Genomic DNA, 27,340 nt, shown 5'->3' with positions numbered 1-27,340 from the left:
CTCGTTCTAGAAGTGGAATTATTACATTTGGACGACTATGGCATGTTTTCTGGTCGAGTGTGTGAACTCACGGGGCCTGAAAGAGGTAGACTCTCCAGTCCGCGGTCCGGAGGTAAAACACGTTCGGCCGTTTGCTGTAGTCTGTGGCTCGGATGGCCACAGCGAACTGATGGGATAGAACCACGGCATTCTTCAAATCCTCATGTGATAACGTATCTGGGCGATACTAGCCTGGAAAACCAAGAATCTGTTAATTCAAAAGATATATCAGAGATGACCTCAGCGTATGAAATGTGTTACATAAATAAACTTGCCTTGCCTCATAGTGCCCTCTCATAATTACTGATATACTGTCATCCTACTCATTACATACAGCAGATTACCATCAAACTGAGAAATGCAATGGCAGTTGGGTATATTTATAAAGGCAAAAAGATATTATTTGTTTGAAAGATTAGATAGGTTAAAATCTGAAGTAATGTGGAATGAAAACTAAACTAATATTGGCAAAAGTGCTGTTATTGTTCTGAAGTGAGCAAAAACATCGAAAGCAGCTTCACGTACCACTCAGATGTCATTTAAATAATAATGAATAAAAAAATATATCCAATCAAAGCAATACACACAGCACGTGTGTCAAACACACAAAAGTATTAGCATGAAACAAACAAAATAACAATGAAATAAATAATATATAATAAAATTATTAAATATGTCACGTAATTCTGCAATAAATGATTTAAAAACTAATAAAATGTCAGAAAAAAATGCATAAATATAAAACAAGAAACACATTTATTTTTTAATATAAGATGAAAATGAATGTAAAACACACCATAAAATGAAAAACCTCATAAAATCACAAAATTAAATGCATGTAATGACAAAATTTAACAACAAATCAAACAATCCAGAAATATCTGAATACATGATACTGAGATACACTGTTTGAAGTAGATATGAAAGGCAGGAAAGGAAGGAAGGAAGGGCGTAGGGAGTGGAGGGAGGGGGAGGGCGTTTGGCGTATGGAGTGAGGACGGAAGGACAGGCAGGAAGGCAAGGCGAGGACGGAAGACGAAAGAAAGAAAGGGAAAGAAAGGAAAGAACAGCATAAAATGTTTTCCATCCTCTTTTTAAGAAAGAAAAACATACTTTCTGCAGGTAAAGGATGAGTCCCTTCAGAACAGCATAAAATGTTTTCCATCCTCTTTTTCCTCGAGGTGCTGCATTGCACATAAAAAATAACAAAACAAATGCAAGCAAATGGATCAAATACATCAATACATCAGTCTAGACTAATGAACTGATTTTCATCTGTAGGTGTTTTTTGCACCTCTGAGTAAATTATTAATAAATTATTTGCATTTTTGACACTGTATGCTATTGTTAAAGAACATTAAAGTAATACATCTATCGTGACAAAAAATAAGAACTGTCAATGTGCAAGGAAACCGATGTTCCAATTATACTGGAGATTATATTATTTAATAAAACTGACAATAACTCAATAAAGTAAAAGAGAAAGTAAAAGCACTTCCTTGAATACAAAAAGAAAAAAAAGGAAAAGAAAAAAAGCGACAGTTCCAGCAAAATATTAAATGGTTCCATTAGCTCTGACTCATTACAAATATATGGAATTGAAAACCTCAGGCCTGCTGGATTGAGTTTGATGTGAGAGAATTTGGAATGTCTTTCTTTAGCACTCACTTCTCTTTCACGTCCCAGTCTGCGTGGGACCTTCCTCACCAGGAAACTCCGTTTGAAAAAAAAAAACCCGTTTTGTAGAGCAAAAACGCTCTGGACGGAGAAAGCCCAACCGCTTCCGTCGCTTATTCCTCTGGAGTGAGATCCCGGTGGTCGGACCGCTTCGAGACGAGGACGCATCTCTTCTTCATCGCTGAGGCAAATGAGGAAGTGCGGAAAAGAGGAATACAAAGCAAAGTGATGTGATGTTGTTATTTTTGTGATAGCCTGACTGGAATTATACTGCAATAATTTCATTAACTTTCTTCTAGCACAGTGCTTGGAATTCCTGGTGAAATTTCTAAGAAGAAACAGCAAGTAAAACAATTAAATACTTTAGTAAACGTGAATGAAATTTTAAACGAAAAGACTGAAATAGTTTTTTTCTGTACAACCTATTTCAATAATAGGCTTTAGTTAATTCAGAAATGTTTACTTTGCAGAACTATATGATAATAGGTTCGCTATTAATATTTGATTACACTTACTGTTAGTGTGGTTCCAATAAGTCAACACGTGAAGATTAAACATGTGGTGCACAAGTTCAGGCCTGGCATTGTTTTCCTAAATAAACTACAAAAAAAACAACTCATCTAGTAAGACAAAACACAATCCAATGCAATCTCCTTTCCTTTTCCTTTCCTTTTCTAGATAAATACGAGCAAAAACAACTACTTAATAATAACTATTAAATAAAATAAAAAGGAAAAGCTTTTAATTTTAAATATTTAAATTTTATTATTAAAAATGTAAACTTTCATGTCGTTAAAACCAAAATAAAACTTTTTTTTAAAAAAATAGCTTTTTTATTAAATTATTTAAATGATTGCTTTTATTAAAAACTATACTAAAATTGAATATCACTAAAGTTGAAATAAAATTATTAATAACTATATAGAAAAAAAAACAAAAATAATAAAAATTAAAAAACAAAATAAATAAAAATGAACTCAAAATATTAAAATAATATCAAAACTTTAAAAATTTAAAAATATAAAATAAATACTATAACAACCTTAAATAATTATAAATATTCGTATTTTGTTTTGTATTTTAGTTATTTTTGTCTGTTTTTGTGTTTAGTTATTTTTGTCAACTAACACTAATTTAAATTAATATTTTATTTTAAATTTAAATTATTTTAGTACACTTTGTGTAAGGGGTCTGTTTTAGTAAACTAACACTAAATATTAAACACAATCACATAAGTCATCCTGCATTGTTGGTGTTACAGACATGAAAACATGCAGAACATCTGGTCTTAAGAAGACAAATTTTCTAGACATCTCGACCTGCTTTGAAAGCACTGCTATAGCTTTTGGAAATGCACATCTAGTGCTCTTTGTGCTGCAGTAACTGTGGAGAGAAATCCAGTGTGTTTAAAGACTACAGGAGCTCGGATTCAGACCCAGTGTGATATTTTGGGATTTTCCCGACGCGCCAGTCGCTAGCCTAGAGGAAGAAAGTCTTAATTCCCCGCGAAACAAATAAGTTATTAACAAACTGTATACTGCGGCACTAACTCTTAATCACCTGAATAGTGAAATGTAATAAACCCCGCTGAGTGCGCAAGTAGACGCTTAGTCACCAGCAAGGTCTGTCGGCAGTAAGTGCTTCCTCTTCCCAGTTGGGCTTCTCTCTCACATCTGCCATCAAAAAGAGAGAAATCAAATCAAAGACTCGATCGCGACAGGTCAAACCATTTGGAAACTGAAGTGTTCAATGTACTATTTAGATTAAATAGATGGGTGTTTCAAAGCCGTTGTACTATGAAAAAACTAATTCAAATTTAAATTTTCAAAACTAAAATTTACAATTTACTATACATCACTTTCCCAACCATGAGCACAATCAAGTCAAATGCAGATGGAAAAAAAAAAAAAAAAGAGGTCCCATGAGGTCCGCATGCTACTTCTTTTGGTAAACATCCCTTTCGCTTGAAAATTATGAAAGTAAAATTGAGTTACAAATGGGTCACTTCATGCAGATCTTCTGGAAACATATGACAGCATGCATTTACATATCAAGGCCTATTTATTGCGCCGGTGTGATGGAATGAGCCAAATCAACAACATTAGCATTTCTACCTCTAGTCTTAAAGGAACAGTTGCAAAAAAACCAACAGGTGGAAATGGCATTACAAAAATGTCATTGTTTTTAGTGCAAGAATCCTTGACTAATATTTCAAATAAATTTCAGAGCAGGGTGATTATTGTTGACTGAAACTAAAACTAAACTATTAAAAACACATTTTGTTCCTTTAAATTAAATAAAACTGAAATAATGTGTTAAAAAAAAAACTTTACATTTTTTACTTTAAATTTAATTTACATTTTATTCCACTAAAGCTGAAATAAACATTATAAATGATAAAAATTATATTCAAATATTAGGAAAAACTGAAATAAAAATTATTAAAATATTTATACATATTAAAAAATATATAAAAATGACCAACAAAAATTAAAAATAAAAATAAATTCAAAATATTAATAAATACTACATGAGACATAATAAAAATGCAATAAAAAATGTAAACACCAGAGTTAGAATCAGTATTATTTTATTATCACTGGGATACTAATATAGTTTCTAATATTTTTAATTAATTTAATATTTATTTTTGAGTCTCTATACAGGTTTTTATACAATTTTTATTTCTCATTTTAGTTTTAGAAAAATATTTTTAGCCAAGTTAAACTAAATTGAAAATGAGAAATGACCTAATCGGGCTGAAACTAACTAGCTTTTTATATTTTATTTTATTTCAGTAGTTTTAGTTAACTATAATAACCTTTGGCATGAATGTACGCACAAGAATGTGAAGCCTTTTTAAAGTATACAGGAGAGTGGATGTGTGAATGTCTTGTCTTTCTCGGGCTGTTATGAGGTCTCTCGCCACATTCTGTACACTCTGAGGTGTAATATTTCTCGTGAACACACACATCGAATGTCTGAGGTCGGTTAAGAGACACCTTTAATGGTGTCTTTCTTTCTCAGAGAAAAGGACGCAGATCACACCGCCGCCCCGTCCACAAGTGATGTTTCTCAGGGGAGAGACGCCACCTAGTCCCTGCAAAAGACACCAACCTGGAAATCACGAGACGGCAACAATAAAAGAGCACAAAAAACTTCAGCTCAACCTACACCACACCAGAAGATGACCCAGCAGCTGTCCCAGCCACCATTCCACACAAAAACAGAGATGACGATGAAAAAAAAAAAACTTCAGCGCTGTTCAATACTGATTAACTCTGATAACACTTATCCAAACTTAAAATACTTATTTTTATACTTAAAAAAAAGTTCAATACTGATTAACTCTGAGCCCATGTTTTTATACTTAAATTATTTTTAATAGACATCTAAAAAATTACCTCAAGCTTTTTTTTAATGTATATTTTTATCTATAAAACAAAGCTCTTCCATAAGTTTTTACATTAGCAGAACCATTTCATGAGCTTTTCTCTCTCTCTCTCTCTCTTTTAAATAACAAACATACTTTTAACTTAATTAGGTTTTAGATATGTTTCATAACTATGAGAGTCAACAAAAAATAAAATGTTTTCAAAAAGTCTGTATAGAAATACATATACTACTATATATTGTGGTCAACATAATATCCAGGCCATGTTTAGTGATTTTAATTCTTTTTTTCTTTTTTTTTTTTATTCAGGAACAAAGGCTTTATTCATTCATTTCAGTAAATAAACAAAGTTTAAGTAAATAAAAGTAAAAAAATAATAAAATAAATAAAAATAAAATAAATCAACTCTTTTTAGAAATTTAAATAATGTTAATTAGTAATTATTTGGATTCCAAGTTTTTAGTAATTTTGCTTTAGTTCTTTCAGGTACTAAGTGATTATTTTTACATAAAAACGATAAATAAACTAACTAAATAAATAAATGCAAACAGGCAGTAAGTGAATTGTGCATCTAATTTTTAGTTGTGGCAGCTATAAAACAGTTTAAGTTAAAGTTAAAGTACTAAAATAACTAAAACAAAAACAAAAACAAAAATTATTCAAAACTAAATGGACATATTAAAAAAGATTTTTTAAATACTAAAAATCATAAAAACACTATAACTAACTAAAATGAAAATAAAAACAGGAAATGAAATAAAAAAAAACTAATTCAAAATTTCAATCTAAACTAGTATTATGGTGGTAATATTATGCACATGCAAACACCATTCACATTTACTTTGGGAGTAGCGTTTATATATATATATATATATATATATATATATATATATATTCTTTCTATATATAGAGTCTATGTTTAATATATTCAATATTCTGAATATATTCACCTGAATCTCTCCGCGATGTCAAATTGAGTGAATAATTATCACACGCACACCACTGTGTTCATAAATCAATATTAAAATGACAAATGATGTGAAAAGCAGCCTGATTATGTGTGCACTAAAATAAAATAAAAAAAAAACACAATCACAATCACACTCAGCACTTACAATAAAAATAAAACCCCAATCCTGTTGCCTAGTAACTGTCTGCACAAAAGGGGGAGAGGGAGAGAGGGAGGAAGAGAGAAAGAGGGAGAGAGAGGACGGATGGTCGTAGGACGGATGGAGAAAAAAACGCAACCTAAAGAATAAATTTAGCCAGAGCCATTACAGCAGGACTGATGGTGCTGCCACAGAGAGACTAATGACAGTAATCTCACAGCTGACTCCAGATCAAACACAACACATGACTGAAAGAAAGTGTTAGATGGCAGGGGTGGCATTTTAATCCCTTGGGAGATATTCGATATACACCTCAAATCTGGATATTTATGCTTTTATTTATCTATTGTTTCCATTATTACATCCAAATAACTATTTGCAGTTAATTATATTAAAATTGTTCAATTGAAACATAAAATACAGTACAAATAATAGTACATTTTAATTATTTTTTAAATTAACTTTAGTTATTGCAAATTAATTTAATTTGTAATAATTTAGTTTACAGTAAATGTACACTACTGTTCAAAATATTTTTTAAAGTAATGATTACTTTTATTAAATTGTTCACGTTAAATGGATCAAAAGTGACAAAGACATTTATAATGCAAGATTTTTATTATAAATCAATGCTGTTCTTTTGAACTTTCTATTCATTTCCTCTAGAATCTGTCTCTATCTGTTCCGGTCTCTGTTCTTTTCTCCCTCTCAGACGTGGTAAAATGACTTGAGTATTGATCATTATATGACATTGTGATGAATGTTACAAAAGATTTCTATTTCAAATAAATGCTGTTCTTTTGAACTTTCTATTCATCTGTGATTCCTGAAAAGTTAAATGCATCACAGTTTTCACAAAAATATGAATCAGCACAACTGTTTTCAACATTGATAATAATCAGCAATGCTTCTCGAGCAGTAAATCATCATATTACAATGATTTCTGAAGATTCAGTGACACGGGAAGATGCAGTAATGATGCTGAAAATTCAGTGCGAATCAACAGAAATAAAATTGCCTTTACACAATACAGAATTAAATTGTAATAATATTTAAGATGTTTTCTGTATTTTTAATTAAATTAAAGAGTAAAAGAGACTGTTTTCAAATCATGAAAAAAATCTTACCGACCCCAAACTTTTTAAAGTGCACTTAAAATGCAGTAAGTCAAATTTAATGTGAAAAGACTATGAAAATAATTTTTTTAAAAAAAAATATTTTACTGCTTAAACTCATTACTGATCAACTCAGAATTAAGTATTCTAGCTATAATGACAGCTATACAATCAGAGAGACACACTTTTGCTCGACATCCGACGTTTTTAAACGGTCAGATCTTTTTGAACTCATTCTAATCAATGCATGCAAGTCATTCTCACAGTTTTGACAATAACCCCACCTACATCAGCCAGCTAGACAACATTACCTCTGGTGACTCATTAACATCAGCAGAATTCACATGCTAATAATTAATTAAACAGCATGAAAGCACATGCACCAGACTGTCAGAATCCGAGTCTTGAGCGGCTCAATGCGGATGGCCAAGTGTTTTTTTTTGGCTGTGCTCTTGTTCATGAGCTCAAGGAGGGACAGTGAGGCTATTTTGGGAGCGAGCTGCAGTAGGAGTCTGTGGGTTCACCTTTGCTCAAGGATGCGAGCGGGACCCTTTAAAAGAGCGCGGTGGCGTTGTGTGGGTGCACGGATTGGGATGAGTGTTGGAACATGAGAACCGAGGTTAGGGCTCCGGTGCGGAGAGAGGAGAGGGCGAGTGGAGGTTGAATTCCATATCGACAGAACAGGCAGCCGAGCCGTAAAACCTATGCAGTGGTATCCATGGAGCTCGTAACCATAGCAACGGCGCTCAGAAAGCCAGGGTCTTTTAATTGGTGGGTGTGTGTGTGCTGGCTATTCCTCTCCTCTGTATTCACCCACACTTATTGTTCCTAGCAAAAAAACAACACACGTATCTAATGCATGTGAAACACTAAAACCCTGCCTTTCCTTTCACTATGTATGATTTGTGGCATTACTCTCGTTTCTTGTGAAAATTTTACTATGGCAACAATCTTTATTTTTATTACAAGTATAAAGCATCACTATTAAAACAAAGAAATTACTTTCCAAAAGTGATGGGGGAACATGCAATTTCATCCAGCTAGATGATAAACTGGGCAAAAAAAAATAAGAGGATACTGCATATCTAGATACTTACGGGAAAGCATAGAAACCAGAATTGGAAACAATATTTAAGTGTAAATTTCATATTTTATATATTATAGTTAACAAAAACTACACAATAAATAAAATAAACAGCTTAATTTTTTATCATCCTTCACATTTTGTTTCAAGGCAACGACGTCTCATTTTTATTGTTTTAACAATGTACGTAAAATAACCCTAAACCGAAAAACTGAAATAAAACTAAAAACTAGAATTAAATTCCTAAAACTTTAACTAAAATTGAAACAGGATAAAAACTAATTCTAAATATCCATTAAAACTATAACAGTATCTCAATTATACTAAATAACTATATATTTATATATTTGTGCATAAAACATTTTTCATCCCATTTGGATCTGCACCACAAGATTCTAATAGAGAATGACTAAGATTTCCATCATTTCTCATGAAAGTTTATCATATCATATCAAACAGAGTCAGATTTCGGGTAATACAAATTGTGTTTTAAAAACACAATACCAGGTTTTATATATTTAGCATCAATAAATCCAAAATTGTAATCTTATACACTGATCAACACCTTCTTTACTTACTTAGTCTTTTTTTATGTTGAAACGTGGAAATTTTAAATGCTAATTCAAAACCACATAATCTTTTAATTTAATATTGGCTTTGAATGTAGCAACCACCTAAACAATACAACCACATGAAAAAACAAATAACTTGTTTTTATAAGCAAACAATCACTTCATATATTTCCGAATATATGAATAATACTGACAGGAGCTGTATTAACTCTGCTATTTTGGAGGAACAACGATGGTTACCATGTTAATGTGTTCTTTCCGGTTGACGATAATGATAAAATTAGTCGGACTCGTGGGTAGTTTTGGTAGTAACACATTGCTTCTAGTTGCAAAACCTTACAGTCGTTTTAACTGGTTGAAAGCAGAAAAGAAGAAACACAACTTCATTGTCCACTGCAGCTTTTCATTTTTAATAGAGTTGTACAGGAGCCTGGAGAGTCAGAGGAGAGAGAGAGAGAGAGAGAGAGAGATGAGATAGAGAGAGAAGAGAGAGAGAGACGAGGACGAGAGAGACAGTACAGTCAGTAAGTCACACCTGAGCTGTAAATGACTGTGTTTGGTTTCATAGACTGGCGTATGAGTTGCGTCATATATATATTCTGCTGTTAGTGGCATCATAATCAGACTGTGACAGATGACGAGTCTTGAAATAAACATCTGATAGTCACACTGTCTACACAAATACATGTCATTCTGACATCAAGCCACATCAATACCTGGACAGTCCAATCAGTTGAGCATCAATTTTAACGCTACAACCAAGAATCCAAACCTTTTCCAACCATAACTTTGATATATATAAGAAAAATTTATAACCAAAAGAATAGAGAAATAGATCAATATTAACCATGTTTGGGGTTTTGTAGTGTTTCTACAACAGCATATAACACCAATGAAAAATAAATGTAAAAAAATATATATATATTTAAAATATTAACAAATTAAAATAAATTAATATTTAAATTAATATATTAATTAATTAATAATATATAAATAAAAAAAAATATATAAATTAAAATAAAAAAAAAATAAAAAAACATAAATTCAAATAAAATCTATTTGAATAAAAGCTTCGATTTTGGTAAAATTAAAACAAAAAAAACCCAAATCCCAGATGGTGTTAGCTGTTGTAGGTGTGGTCTCCTACTGAACATTAGCACTTTACCGACACATCATCGGTGTAAATGACGAGTCTGTGTGGACGTCAGGCATCAAACACCTGCGTCACAGTGGAATCCTGGGTTAGCAAATTAATTATCTACACTGATTCTCTGACAGAGTCAAAGACTGTGCCTATATTGCACACAATCTCAAAGACAAAAATGATTCTGAAATTAAATAAATGTGTTTTTTTTGTTTTTTATTCTAAAAAGCATAGCTGTATGATTTGGCTGAGAGATCATTATAAGATGTATATAAAAGCAATAAAAGTCTATGCTATGTCCTAATTTAGATGGTCAAAACTTACCAAGTCATGCATGAGAGAAAGCCTTTAATAAGCATATTACTCCCTCCACACGTCCTTTCATCTAGAAAAAAGTAACCTCAGCATGAAAGCTAATAATATCTCACTGTGTATTAGAAATTCAGCAGCAACAGAGAGCAAATTTACGCCTCTCAGTCCTTCAGGGCACAAACAAATCTCCATTGACTCATTTCAAACACACACAGAGGCAAAAACCAATTCAGATAGAGATAGAAAGTTTTCTTTAGCTTCATAGTAGTACTTTGAGGCAATCTATGAAGCTACTGTACTCCTAAAAGTACACTACACTCTTATACACCTCTTAAAATAAGTATTCCCAAAGGGCTGATTTGCAGCATAGCATGTCATAGAAAAAAAAAGGCCTCCACAAATAACTTTCAGTGAGCAGTTGCTTAAAAGAACAATGTTTTTTTTTAGCGCACAGAACATTTTAAGATCCTATTTCACTAAAGAACCTTCTGTGGAATGGAAGGGTTCTATGGATGTTTAAAGGTTCTTCATGAAACCAGTAATCCCATTAAAGAACCTTAATTTTTAAAGAGTGTATGGTCTTTAAAAAACACAAAATCAGAGCTGTATCTGATCAGAAGTGGAGAGCATGATATTTGCATGGTCCAGTCTATGTCATTTTTTGGCACAGATGACTAGGTGAGCAGGATAAAAGATGACCAGGTAAGTGATACGAGACAATGGTTTACCCCTTCCTCCTTGAGGGCCTGTGGGTGGTTCTGTCCCATCTTGAGCTTTTCCCAGGAGGTCCGGAAACACCAGAGGTTTGAGTGATCTGGATCTGGGCGTTCGTGGGTAACGGAATGGGTCCATCATACGGAAATCTCGCCCGTATCGAACCGAGCAGAGCGAGCGGGAGCGCAAGCGTGGCCGCTGAGTGCAGACTGTTCACTGATCCAATCACATGTTCTCTGAAAACTGTAGTGCACTATGGAAATAATCAACTCCAGGTGGATTTTGGTGTCTTCAGACTGAGTCTCCGACTGATGTTTTTCATCAAATATTCAACTAAAAAAAGCTTAAAAGGTCTTCCCCGTAGGTCATGGGGTTCGAATTTCCAATAAAGCAAGAACTGACTTTAAAATCACATCAATAGCAATGTGCAAGTAACACTTTGGATAAAAGCATCTGCCAAATGCATGAATGTGATCTTCATACAGAGAAACATATGAAAAAACCCAACATGGCTTCCTCCTTTAATAGACGAGGTAACTGCAAATATAAGTGCTATGAGTCTTTTTTGAATCAGGTTTGTAAGTCCAGCACAGATTTGTGGTCTTTGCGATCACTGTACATCTATATATGGCTTGAGACCATAATTCTTTAACATCCAATAAACATGAAAAGTAATCTGAAACGTGTTCAGCAATGCAACAGGGAGTCTGCGACCATCTGTAGGACAATATCACAAAACATTACACGTTACATGTGTGAGCCGCTAAAAAACCCCCTGGAGAATCAAGTAATTCAGAAGCAAAATAAAAAGGACAGTGATCTTGAAAGCGTACGATATAATCCCTGTGTGCGGACTCTGAACACATGTAAAGGAGGCTTACACTACACTAACTTCTACTTGCTAAACATTGCCACCAGCGAGTGCCAAACCCATCACACACACACACAGTGATCCACAGATGGCAAGTAAAGCTTTCCCAAGAGTGTGAAAGAACAGCCGGGACCGGCATGATGAATGAGGCGAATGGAACCGGGTAGAAAACATGAAATGGACACACACAATGCCCTCACAAAAGACACAAACAGAGGCGGTCAGCGCGGCACACAGGAATCCCCACACCTGCAGCAGCTTCAAACGACGAGCCAAATTCAGCACTGCAATGGCCAAAAAAAAAAAAAAACACCCAGAAAAACAATCCGAGAGGAAGACAGATGAGAGCCTGTTGCTTTGGGAGCTCGAGCTGGTTTGCTTTCGTATACAGCCAAGAATGACGCAAAGGCGCTTTCAGAAAAATGTGGCACTCACTCCGTCTGTGCAATTGATTTATCCGTCAGTCCATCTGGGATCCATAATATGTCTGATGGTTTTTTTGTTGGAACGTGCGTTTGGGATTCCCGGTCTCCCTCAAAACTGAGTCACGGATACAGGTCCATGTACGATCTAAAAATGCCCACTTGCTCTAGAACTCGTCTTTTGCCGTTCTGTTTTAATCTTTCAGGACTCCGCAATATGGAACTAGTCTCTAAATCTCAGAGAATACTCGACGAGGCTGCAAGCCTCTCTCATCGTCTTTTTTCAGGTTGTCAGGCAGCCAATCACAGTTATTCCAGCTCCGCTCAAACACACACACACACACCACACACACACACAACACACACAGACCTCGGCTCACTTCGCATTGAATCTGTGATTAATATTCAGCACTTGTGGCTCATAGGTGGACAGCGAGAGGTACAGAACATGGAATTATGGAATTTTATGGAGAGAGAATGAACACACAAGACACGCACAACTTCATAAACACTACAAGTGTGGACTGGGCGAAATAGGTCCTATAAAAAAATACAGTCTATAAAAAAAAGCATTGAGGGGTGAAGCTCAGTAAAACATCCAGCTCACCATAATTTAAATATATATATATGTAATTCTTATTTTTAATGTATTGCAGTAATGGCAATGAGATTTTTTTCTTTTGATTTTGGGGAGAAATACAGCATGACCTTCTTGGCTGATTTCATTAGATTTATCAGTTTTTTGTATGCATATTTAACGCTAATGTGTTCTCTTTCTCAACCAATTTTACTTCATATATTTGGATTATGTCAGCACATTAAATATGCAAAGAGAAATGATTAAATATTAAATATTAATAAAATACACAATTTTTATTAAAAATACACATACACACACATATATGTGTGTATTAGATTATTACAAAGATTAATTAATTACATATCTCCTCTTATGACAGATATCTAAACTTTGAGACTACCGTGAGCAAAGCAGTTTTTTTTTTCTGATTTAATGATACAAAGAGAAGCACATATTACCTTGTAAAAAAAACTTTATTAATACTGTATAAAAAATAGTGATAAATTTTTATGACAAATTTACAACTATGATCTTGATTCTTACGAAATAATCGCTTACACTGCAAATGCCATTTTAAATTGATTGTTAAATTATTATTCATCATACTGAACATTCAAAAACATATCTTTGGGCAGAAGTGAATCCTGCAATTTTTTATAGTTTTAAAACATCCTACAATATTACTCCAAATATTTAATATCAAAGACTAGCATTTTAAACACATACTTGAATAAACACATGTTGAAGTACTTACACTAATAATGAATGTTGCAAATGCGTTTTTGTTTTTCCTTTTGCTTTAATGAAACAAAATTTAAATATCAAACTTAAACAAACATTTTAACAAAACAAAAAACATTAAACTCGAACTGTTTTTCACCACAAACAAACTTGAAACAACACAACAGAAAAAAAAAAAGCATGAATTATTGCTGACATCCTCCAAGCAATGTCATTGGCCTGGATGATATTTCTGTCTCTCAGTCAGAATAGCGAAAATCATGCTGTGGTCAGGTGACTGACGATACACGTCCACCCCCGGACGGCCGTGTAAATTTGAACAAAGCGATTACCGCTCGGTCTACATCAGTGAATTTGTTCAACAAGGAAAGAGCTAATTGTTTAAACAACCCTCCGTCCACGTCCCGTCAATCTTCCACACACAGACTGACTTGCAGTTAATGGGTCGCCGTCAGCCCATGACCACCCTATCCGATGCCAAACAGCCAAAAGTCCCTCCCCTATGCGTCTCCATGACGACGATGCAACTTCAAGCACTCTTCAACCATTGTGTGCAAAAGCCCCACACACCAACACACGTGTGCGAACACAGTCACAAACTCCAAACGTTCTTTCAACCACTGAAATTAAATACATTTCGCCTCCCGTCAATGCACAAAGACACAGAATCTGTGCATTTGACCTCATTTTTTCCATCACTGATGTGTCTCAATGTAAACTAATGTGATTTTTGACTAAACAAAGTGCAGTGAACAAATACATCGCTTGCTTTAACCCTCTGAAGTGCCTGGTGTCCATTAGCAGTGGAGAAAAACAAAAAAAAAAACACACATCACACACTTATACTTCTATACAAAATCATTTATAAAAGAATATAGATATTCTAAATTATTTTTAATGAATAAACTTAAAAAACACCTAGACTCTAAAATAAAACACAGAACCAAAAACAATTAATTTTACAAGTTTCCATAAACTGATATAATAGTTATCAAACAAAATTTATATCAACATTATAACGCAACAAAATACACACTCTAAATTAAACTATAACACAGTATAAAATTATTATATTGGGTATGTAATTAAACAATTATTACTAAGTATAAACACTATAACCTTAGATACAATTTTGTAATAGGAATACTATAGTTATTCAAATAAAATTAATAATTCCTAAATGTATAAATTATTATATATCAAATTTTGTATATATTAATATTAAAATTATCATATTCAACAAGGCTAAATAAAAAACAGATGCACTGAGCCGCTCAAACTGTAATAGGAACATAACCTCTCATCTATATATATATAATGTATGTGTGTATGTGTATGTATGTAGGTGTATATAAATTACCCAGATATATTTTTTTTTTTTAATAAAACCATACTAAAAAGTAAAAATTTAACGACTAAAAAAAAACATCCACAAGAACCCACACCTAAAAAGGGGAATTTTTTAAGCAATTATTATTTAATTTTTTTCTTTTTATTTATTTAATTATTATTTAATTTTTTTACTTCTGTGGCTTTATTAATCACATCAAAACCCATGATTAAAAACAAAAAACAGCAACTTTACAATTTCAATAGCAACTCTAGCAACATCAAACAATCAAGTATACAATTGTTCCTGCTGTGTGCCTCTCTGGTGTGTGGTACAATCGTCCTCTGAAAGTAGCTCATCCACATCAAACTCTAAGAAGCCAAAACAACATCCCTTTTACATATTAAACATAACCCTGTTCGTCCAATAATTAGGCAACCCACCAATAACAGCTTTGCTTTATAAAGAGTGTGAAATGTGCTTATGTAAGCTGCCCTGCTCAGCTTGTTGAGTTTAAATGAAGAAAACCAGAACGAGTAGGAGGCAAGTCTTGAGAATAACTGATTGTTGCAAGGGACTGAAACAGGATCGCACATATAAGGAAAGAGAAGTTGAAAGAGAGAGAGAAAAGAAAGGTCGTTCATAAAACCATAGAGACGGATTTAAAACAGTTGGCATGAACACAAAGAACACATGACCGATCGTCCATCGGCTCTCCCTCGCGTCGTCTATCGCTCTTCAAGACGGTTTCTGTCCCCAGCGAGAGTCAGTGTTTTTCATCAAACAAGATGAAGGACTGTGAAACACAAGCAGCTCCTAAAATAGAGCTCACTGCTGCGACTTTAACAGAGCACAGAGATTTCAAAGGATTCATGCCACGGAAAACAGGATTTTCTTCTTTTTTCCAGTCACAATGCGATGCGGATTTGCAAAGAGGCCATTATTTACGGATGGGTCGGTGCAAACCAAAAAACATTGTTAGCTATGTTCAGAATAGCATGCTATCAAAATTCTCTTTCTATCTATTACTGTATTATACACTATGTATAATGTGCACAGTATAAACATTTTTCATATGGAACTTGCTGACTGCATTTGTTGCAGTACAAAACAGTATCACCAACAATGCAACACGTTCAACCTAACCTTCAGACTACCAAATGTCAACACCACCACACACATCGACCAACTAATACACACACAATGCTGTAAATCACTTAAGCAGCAAAAAAAACATAACAAATCGAACACCACCAATCACCACGTTTCATGGGAAAACCCATAAATGAATATACTTCACACAAAACATTTGACTATACACTATACAAGCAACCCATAACATTACCATAAAACATTTTCCTACATTGTAACAAAACATCAAATACGTAACGACACACACACATAGTTATAAAACATATATCATAACAAATATAACCACATACAAATACATATATACAAATACTCTATGCCCTATACACATCGTACATAGACAAAAACACCAGACAACATTACAAACTAATATCACTAGTACATACCCCCTACTAACACATCCAAATATAGATACATAACATATACATCTATATACGAACATACAATACATAATATCATATATATACACGCGTATGACTATAAAAATATTAAATACCCAATCCAAACACAAATCATAGATTATTATTATTTTTTTATTTTTTCCACTTGTGGATGTTCTTTAAATGACAATTAAAGCAACATTTAAATTCTCCTTCCCCCGGTAACCCACTGCATGTACCATATTCTTACTCCCCTTAAAAAAAACAAAAAACAAATAAAAATGTAAATTGTTAGAGAACAACAACAACAAATAAAACAAACAACAACGTGTTCGCTCGATACCACAACCAACAATCTAAACCCCGTTTAGGGCTCATTACAGTATTACTCAAGAACTCATCTGATTGTTTCAGAATGTGCATGCAAGGGTTAAATGAATGGATAGCAAACCAACCCGTTTTCCCCTACCAATGACATTAAAAGCACTATACTAAAATATAAACAATAAATGACCTACTGAAGATGTTTATTGGCACTTCCCAAAGGGACAACAGATCTCCCACTGCATCAAAATCACACGCCACAGCGCTGAACACGCTATAATAGCACAGCTTAATCGCATGACCACACAAGTGGTTACACACCATCAACACGTGCCAAACACACACACAACCACACTCTCTAATCATCTACTAAAACGATCTATTGACAGGCTTTCCTTCAAAATCTGTGGAAAATTTAACCATCAGTAATAAATATGCAAAAAATAAGTTTCAAAATACTGCTTTATTAAGGACGAATATTTAGGAAATACACAGTACAAAACATCACCTTGAGGAGTTCTTTAGGGAAATCAATTGCCGCTGTTTAGGGTCTTTCCAGATTCCCGAAATGAACTGAGTGCAGGACATTCGCCTTGCCAACATTCTGCCAACAGAAAAGAGCCATCCACACACCACGTATAAACGAGCTGGCATTAGTCCACCTTCATCTGCACGGTAACACACCAGAACCCAACCTGACTAAAAGAACGTTGGTAACATTTATCTCACGAACGAATAATAATATATATATATATATACACCACTACACATAAACACACACACACACACACCACACTCAGTCTACATAGAGAATAATATAAGCTATAATAATAATTAAAATGTGCAATTAATCACTTGATTGTTTTTCCAGTGTTACCCCAGTGTATTGTGAAAGAAAATATTCTTACTCCTATAAAGCAATACAATATAAAATATATTATTAAATACATCGTGACCCTGCCACAAAACCATCGTTAAGTGTCCAATGTTTTCATTGTGATATTTATACATTATCTGAAAGCTGAATAAAAGCGTCTCTAGTTGATGTATGGTTGTTTAGGATATGACAATATTTGTCCTGAGATACAACTATTTGAAAATCTGGAATCTTGAGGGGTGCAAAAAAATCTAAATACTGATAAAATCTCTTTACACATTGTCTAAATGAAGTCTTATCAATACATTATACTAAACTCAGAAAATTACGTTTGATATATTTTACGGTCAAAAATTTAACAAATATCGGCATGGAACATGATCTTTATTTAAAATCCCCACATGATTTTTGTGCAATATAAGAAAAATCGAGAAGTTATGACCCATACAAATGTATACTTTGGCTATGCTACAAATCATACCCCGGAGCTTAAAGACTGCGTTTTGTGCTCCAGGGTCCAATAATATACATCTTAAATACTTTTTAAAAAGATTAGATAGGTTATAAAATTTTCTAAAAATAAAATATACTTAAAATATAAAATATAACAAACTTATTTTCCAGTTAGTTGCAAAGACAACATGTTATGATTTTAAATACTGAAATTACTAAAACCTGAATATGAAATAAAAGCGAAAAGACTTTTTATGAAAAGCTAAACCAAAATAAAATATAATGAAATAAATAAATATAATTACATGAGAAACAAAACCAAAAATGAGGAAATTTTTGCATTTGCAACTATAAACAGAAATAGTACAAATATTTAATGTATAAAATATTTAAATCGTTTTTAAATATTTTATTATCTATGTATATATATATATATATATATATATATATATATATATATATATATTATATATAATATATTATATATATATATATATAATATATCTATACTGTATGTGTGTGTGTGTGTGTATTTTTGTGTGTATATATATATATATATCTATATATGATATTATAGGATATATATATATATATATATATATTATTATATATATATATATGATATATATATATACGATATTATATATATATAATAGTTATTGTTGGTAATTACTCTATTGTAATTTATTATTTTGTAAAGTGTAAACTGGACAGGTTGAATTTCCTGACATTTTTTGCAATAAGAACTGAAAATATGATTAATAGTACATGAGCACAATGCCATAATGCAGACAAAGCTTAGATCTAAAGCATAGGTCTAATTTTTATTTATGGAAGCTCAAAATCCCTTTATTATGTTCCTTAGATTTCTTAAAAAATAAATAATAATCCAGGGACATTTTGTCACCGATTTCTGCAAATGATGCATTTAAAGTTTGTAATGTTATTGCACATTTTCAGATAAGAGTCAGAGTCGAGCATTTTCTGCCATCTCTCAAGTCAGTCATGAATGTCCTACATTTAATCGTCGAGCGCATGAATATATAAATGTCTGGACGCTGGCAGAAAGGCTCTGGAATACATCATCTTGAATATTGTGGACTGAGGAGAGTTTCAGTCATCAGCAATAGCGGACATCGCTCACAGTTCTCATCAGGACCATAAACCTGTTTACCATGGCGAGCAGTGAGTCTGGCTTATAACAGGGCGTCATGTGTTTTTGCTGAGGCCCCTAAAACCCTGTCACAAAAGCACAGGGTCAGCTCAATATCCTGCCAGCAGCACAGAGCATTCAGCAGTGATTGACAGACCACAAGATCCCATCCAGAACGTCCATCTCACAAGCGTTTCCTATCCAGTGATGAAGGGTTTAAACGAGCGCTTACAACTCCATAGGACTACACTACCACTTTAAGGAGTTGCATTTTCTGTTTTATTATTTTTATATTTTTATTTAAAAAACTGAGAATATTGCAAACAAACTTTAATGTTGCCAATCATATTTCCTGAGGCAACCAACGGAGATGTTGAACGTCAATTTGTAGGCCAAGCCGGAAGTGCCTAATTCACGACAGGATCCCCTTTAGAATTTCAAATAGGTTTTTTAGATTAAGCAGTTTAACAAGACTTTCCATGTTTTGTTCCTTTAGCATAAATTACACAACGTCAACATGATCTCTGAAACCCTTTTAAAAACATAAGTTGCAAAATAAGAACTACAACTATCACATGGATTTTGCAGTTTATGTTGTTTTAAGAATCAGACAATTATACTACTCCTTATTAAAGCAAGTTACTAGAAACTTATTTTTACTGTCATAAATCAAAAATTGCTGTCATCAAAACCTGCAAACCTACACTGAAATCAATAGTGATGATAAATCTCTGCCTGGTTGCGTTGCTACCTTGTTAACTAAAAAACTAACTAATACTATAACTAAGAATAAACTGTTTGGGTAATTGAAATAAAGCTAAACTAAAATAAACATTAATAAAACCAAGTAAATATTAGATGTAAAAAATACCTAAACTTAAAAAACTTAGAAATCGATTAAAACTGAAATTAAAACACAGCTAAATAGAAATCTTAAAATTATATATATATCAATATTAGATGAAAAATGTAAACAAATGAAAAGCTCAAAATATTGCCTTCACAACATAGCTGAGCTAAGTTTAAGTGCTAAATCTCACTAAAAACTGAAATAAAATAAAGCTAATATAGAAATTATATATATAAAAAAACAAATATTAGATGAAAAAACTAACATCAAAAAAAAATATTGCCTTCACAGTTAACTTGTGAAATTACATTTAAGTACTAAAATCACTTAAACACGTAAATAAAGACAAATCTATATAGAAAATTTAAAACAAAAATTACATTAAATTACAAAGACTTGAAATAAAAATACAAGCTAAATTATTTGCCATTAAAAATTTACCTAAATTGGAACAATATGTGGTCTCAGCCTTTTGAAACATAATGCATGTGTAAACTTCACTGCTGCATGCAACTGTTGCTCTTGTCCTCCTGTAATGTTGAAGTGAGAATACAGTGATTTGATTTTTTTTTAGAGTTTGCCTCACGTGGCGCCGTGCAGGTCTGTGTTGAGCAGCATAAGTGCCGCAGGTCAGCGTGTGGACACTGTCTGATAGACACAACCACAAACACAAATACATATTTACACTTGTACGGCCTGTTTATCAAATGCGACACATCACACACATGCACACACACACGCACGCAACAGCACACACACAGAGAGAGCTGTACCTTTCAGTATAGTGAAAGAGATTATAACTTGCAGTGCACATATGTATGGGAAAAGTGTGCTAAGATTCTCTCTCTCTCTCCTGTGTCTCGCCCGTCAAGAGCAATTCTAGTAGAACTGCCCTGAAGATAAACCACAAACAAAACTAAATAAATGCCCTGACCATCATCAAACAATGATGAAAAGCCATTGTACATAAATGACAACAATTTAGTGAAATTTAAAAAAAATCAAAATTCCATTATAAAATTCTTCATAGAGTGTCCAATATTTATATATTATTTCATATATTATTCTACATATGCAAATCATATTTTTTAGTTAATACTTTAGTATCACTAATATCCAATTACTTCTACTAGTAAGCTGTTTGCTTATTAATATTTATAATATTAATTACACTATCTATATGCAATCATATAATACACACACTATTACATAACTTATTATATAGTATAATATTACTAAACAGATTGTATTAAACCTTACAAATGTAGAATGAAAAAAAATAATTTTTGAAAAAAAAAAAAAAAAAAAAAAGAATAATATTAATGTGCCGTGTTAGAAGTAGAAGAAACTGAAAGCGAAAGTAATAATCTGAGATAGTATTTTTTATTATAAACAGAGCTCAAAATAGTTAAACAAAAAGAAAGTCACTTTTCATGTACTGACCTTAGCGCTTGGGTCCAAAGTCATTTCAGTAAAATTTGAGTAGCGCAGATATTCCTCTGCCACCAGAGCGACTGAAAAGTCATTTGCTAACACGGAGTCATATATGAAAAAGTCGATCAAAGAAGATGACAATTGCAGAACAAACAAGTGAGAACACGGGAGGAATGGTGACAGACGCGACCAAGGCCTGTACAGAGATCAACACCTGCTGTGATGAACATTCCCATGATGCACCTGTCAGTAGAGAAAGAGCTCTTAAAATATCAGACACTGTGAGCAATAAAAGCGAAGCCAGAGAATACAAGCTGCATGAAAACCTGCATTATATAACATGGGACACAGGACAAAGTAGAGATGGACACACCACTATAGGTCCGAGAGACAGAATGCTCAAACATCACTGAGGACTGATTTCTTTGTCAACATGAAATCAAATCTGACTGCATTTACTTTCTAACATGTTCATGATTTTATTGTGAACGATTCGGAGCATGCATTATTCTAAAGAAACTTCATTATTGTGCTCGAAAAATAATAATAATAATAATAATAATAATAATAAATATAGATTATAATCATATATAATAATAATAATAATGACTAGCTCTGCTTATGACAAACAAAATAAAATAAAGCATATAATATAAAAATGTCAAGAATATACAAGAATAAAAATGACAGCATAATGATACTGATAATATATGTGCAACAGTGTGGTTTATTGTTAATTGAAACACTATGTTAACAGAATAGTATATATATTTGTGCAATTGAACTTAATATCCGTTTTTAACAATAAACAATTCGATGGAGCCTATGGAGTGTATTCAAAATTAAATGCAATTAAAACTGATTTGAAAAATCTAAATGAAAATGAAAAATTGTGTCTACTTTGTCAACTGACTGAATCAAGCCGAAGTACTAAAAATGGAAATCAAAATAAATGAAACCTAAATCGAAATAGTAAAAACATACAAAAACTATTCAAATGACAAAAGCATATACCAAAATAACTAAAATGTAAACTAAAATAATAAGTGATAAAAAACAGAAAATGTATTAATATACTATGTGATGAATTATATAGAGTGTGTGTGAGTATATTTTTTTCATTAAGAAAAGAAACTATATTTGTTTACTAACAAATATTTTATTTAATTACTATCTATATATATAATATATATATATATATCTATATCAGTATATATCTATATATATAATATATATATATATTATATATAGTATATAATACAATATATAGTATATATATAGTATAATATATTATATAATAATATAATATTATATATATATCTATATATATACATACATCATACACACACACACACACACACACTATATAATTCATTCGCATATTAATACTTGTCTGTATGGGTGACACTTTCAAAATAAGGTTTTCATTTGTTACCCATTAGTTTATCAAAACAACAATAAATTAGTACTTCTAGTAGAATATATTAATCTTAACATTTACAGTACATTTAAGCTCAGAAGCTGTAATCTGTTAACATTAATGACACTGTGAACTAATAATAACACAAACTTTTCTTAATTAACTAACATTAACAAAGTTAAAAAATGCTTGTAAAAACATATTGCCTGCAATGTAAGTTAATGCATTAACTAATATAACAAAGTAAACTTTTAATTGTAAAGTGTTGGCATATATAAAGTAACAGCACTAACAATACTAAATAAAACTAAAAGTACACACTTGAAGAGGATTTACTCACTTTTTTACTCAAATGAACGTCGCAACGTCGCACTTCCTGAACCGTCGGGTTGAAGAGGCCGCTTGGCCAGACGTTTGGCAGCGTCCCAGGATTAGCGCGATTTTCCGTTACTTGAGAGTGTCCATTACTGCCCAAACGCTCGCTCAGCTCCTGATCCAAATCTGGGTCCGCAGCAAAGCGAGGAGATTTCGCTCTCCTCTGACAAACACACAATATAATCTCATTCTGTCGCCTCGCGCTGAAGTGCATCATCACGACTCCTGAAGCCCAACTGGTGGACATGGCCCCCCCATTTTCATATAAAACATGAAGTTTCCAACACAATACCCAAATCCTGAATAAAAAATTCTCTCAACTGGAAATAAAGATTTTCATTGTTTACCAAGCATGTGTTATCATTTATTACCATAACATTCAGTACAGATCATCACAGAACCATTGCACCCACTTTAGTATTGTATAATGATTGCAAAACAGAACATAGACTAGGAAGCACCATTTCTGTCACATTAAGATTTACTTTGGTTCTTTCCTATAAGAAGCAAAAAACCATTTATAGGTATAAAGCTTAGTAAAATGTATGCAAGTTCTGACGACAACCTTTCCTCCATACTTATAATTTGAAACATTGGAATCAATAATATAATCAAAGACATTACAAACTGATGTAAGGGAATTATGTATGGACCAAAAAAAACATGTTGAACAAATGTTCTCTAAAGAATTTCAGCTAAATGACAAAGTTTATAGGAGATCACATATTAAATGATAGTGATTTTACACTAGTAACATTGAGAACATAACTGTATGATCTGTGGGATTTGGGCATAAATTAAATTAATGGTTTAGCTCCCTGCGTACCTAACTAGTCCGTACCACGCTACATCCATCACGCATCCCTAATCACAAAACTTTTGACATGTTGTAGTACCTAGGCTCGAAAGTCCACTAAGGATTTAGAGCTTTTTCCGTGTTGGCTCCCCAAACTCTGATAGCCTCCTGATAGTTCGGGTTCGACCACTCGCTCGTTTTAATCAGATTAAAAACACACCTCTTTGGCCAACATTCAAATATCATTCTCATCATTTTTGGACTGCAGTTATATCTGATCAAAAGTGCATTATTATTCTTTAGCTTAGGCTAAACTAATTATAGCAGCTCTCGCTATTTATGTCTCTATTTGTTTCTCTGTTTTGCCACTGTAACTATGATTTACACAAGCTCCAGTCTGGATCCAGAACACCTGAGAAGAGATGATGCCACCCCCTTAGAGGACATCTCAGATGATGCTAACCTAGAGACAACATACAGAACTACCACATTTTGCTCTAAGTTTGATTGCATAATTGTCTGTTAATAGTGTTAATCGTCTGTTTGTTTACGTCTTTTATTGATTTTTCGAACATTTCTGCGTATACACATAAACTGACAGTCACCACTGATAAGCTACTAGTAAATATTGTAGAAACTTAATTTTCTGTAAAGTTGCTTTGCAATGATTTGTATCGTAAAAACAGCTATACAAATAAACTTAAATTGAATTGAATAAATTGTGGTCACCAAGCTAGACAATAAATACATAAACAGCTTTAGAGTCTGAACTCGATTTCCATTTCATAATTGTGTTAAATTGTCATTGTGCCCTATTGATCTGATTTCCCTTGGTCCTCTGCTCACCTCTTCTTATCAGTGACTCACACTAAATCCACACCAAAAACAAACAAAGCAGAAATGTGTGAAACACGCAAACAAAGAAAGACGTCTGGATGCACAGAAACACTTCTTAAAGAGACAAGCTACGACAAATGAGTATGTACTCCATATCTGGTTTATTAGATCTAACTGAAAGTAAAACTAAAGCCATCATTTTTTACTGCTTGAAATAAACATTAAATAATAAACATTAACTGAAATGAATTCTTCGTTTTTTGTATATATATATTTGATTTCAGATAGTTACCAAAGGCAACATTTTTCATAAATCCACTGGAAATTTCTCATAAATCCTTATGAAAACCACGGAAAGCGCAAACAAAAGACATCTGGAAGCACAGAAACACTTCTTAAAGACAAGCATGACTTATCACTGTTAACTGAAACTAAAACTATTTTCATTACTTTAAATAAATAAATATAATAATAATAATAATAATAATAATAAAAAAAATAATAATAATAAAAAAGAGAATATTGAAATAAAATGAAAAGAAACAGAAAGAAATGTGAACTTATTTTCTTGGAGCTTGTTTCTCATTTCATTTAGTTTAGGTTGAAGTACTAAAAAAGAACTATAACTAAAAAAATTAGTTAAAACTATATATATATATACACACATCTAAAAAGAAAAAGAAAAATAAAAAGAAAAATCGAATTCAATAGTATTAACAAAAAAACTATAATAGCAATAATAGCAACTAAACGCATTAACTGCTCCATATTTCTGGATGGATCATCTAAATGTGAACAATTTAGAAGAATTCATTTTGTAAGAACAAAAGAGAAAAAATGTATTTTCATTAAAAAATAACTTCAATGTAATGAATTAGAACATTTTATGAAGATTCTCAAAAAGTGAGGGTTGTTTGCCCATTGTAGGTGTTCTGGGTTGTTTCTAGTTTTCTAATACCAAATAATAAACCATAAAAATAGTTTTTTGCCTTTTCTTGCCTTTTCTACTAAAATACTGCTATGTTGGGTTCCATTAGAACAATGACAGGTTAATACAGCAGCTTTGGTGATGATCAGTTTCTACTTGAAATTTCAATCCATCCTTGAACTGTTTAGCTCACAGAAGCTTGCCAGATATTTCCTTGCCAAAGAGTTTCCCCACTGTTCTCCCTCTCTGTGTGAACATTGCTGACGCCTCTAATGATCCCCAGTGTGGGGGGTGGCATGTAACATCTCTCAATCTCTCGTCAGTCCTAAAAACTCTGTAGTACAGCTTTGCTGTAAACAGCCAACAAATCAGTGCATGCGTTAAGTTAAATTGATCAAAAGAGACATTAAAATACATGCATAATATTATAAAATACTTCTAATATTTCAAATAAATACTAAACTTTCTGTTCATCAAAGAATCTAGAAAATATTTTCCATACAAAATATACATACATGCACATGAGTTTTCTATATTGGTAATATTAAAAAATGTCTCCTGAGCCCAAACCAGCATATTAGAATGATTTCTGAAAGATGGACACTGAAGACTGAAGTAATGATGCCGAAAATTCAGCTGTGCATCAAAGCAATAAATTAGATTTTTAAAGATATTTAAATAGAAAAGTAAAGTTATTTTAAATTGTAAAAATTTCCAAACTTTTGAATTGCAGTGTATATTCACATGCAACCACTGGATGATTAACCGAAGGTTTATTTTTTTTTTTTTCTGTAATTTTAAAGGCATGTAGTCAAATATGAACGTAAAGAGAGAAAGTTTTTCAAAGAAAGAGTTTTTTTCTTGTGTCACTGGGTTTAACGCTTGGCTAAGACTCCACAATGTTGCTACTGTTCCTGCCATGCTAAATGAACAACAGACACATTTTAATTGGCATATCTAATGAGTTAGAATTTCCATTATAAGACAACCAAGGATTTGATTGGTTCATAGGTTGGCTGACCAGTGCAACTCCATTTTGTTGTGATTATATTACTTAAAACTGTTGCATCTGTACATAATATTTTCACATTAAATGTGTGAAGTTATATCAATATAAGTAACTGCAATAGTGATGCTTCTAATTCTAATGGTGTGCTTTATCTCTAATACTGGACGCTCTCTTCAAAATAGAATTTGAGGAATGGCACAAATCACATAGCGGCTTCATTTTTAGTTACTACAGGATGGTAGTGCAATGAT

The 27,340-nt window shown here is 32.5% G+C and overlaps 1 protein-coding gene across 1 annotated transcript in view; it reads right to left on the bottom strand.

Annotated features, from left to right (window-relative positions):
• Positions 1–23,766, bottom strand: part of LOC122134367 (PH and SEC7 domain-containing protein 1) — a 31,097-nt gene extending 7,331 nt beyond the window's left edge. Inside the window, exons 1-6 of the mRNA XM_042721099.1 lie at positions 23,485–23,766; positions 11,175–11,358; positions 3,332–3,389; positions 1,818–1,897; positions 1,153–1,223; positions 72–226 (exon numbers count right to left, since the gene is read on the bottom strand). Coding sequence (XP_042577033.1) covers positions 72–226; positions 1,153–1,223; positions 1,818–1,897; positions 3,332–3,389; positions 11,175–11,358; positions 23,485–23,766 — 830 coding nt within the window. The remainder of the gene's footprint in view (positions 1–71; positions 227–1,152; positions 1,224–1,817; positions 1,898–3,331; positions 3,390–11,174; positions 11,359–23,484) is intronic.
• Positions 23,767–27,340: the final 3,574 nt, after the last annotated feature.

This window comes from Cyprinus carpio, chromosome B3, assembly GCF_018340385.1.
Source record: "Cyprinus carpio isolate SPL01 chromosome B3, ASM1834038v1, whole genome shotgun sequence".
NCBI lineage: Eukaryota > Metazoa > Chordata > Actinopteri > Cypriniformes > Cyprinidae > Cyprinus > Cyprinus carpio.
This window is presented reverse-complemented; position numbering and strand designations above follow the sequence as displayed.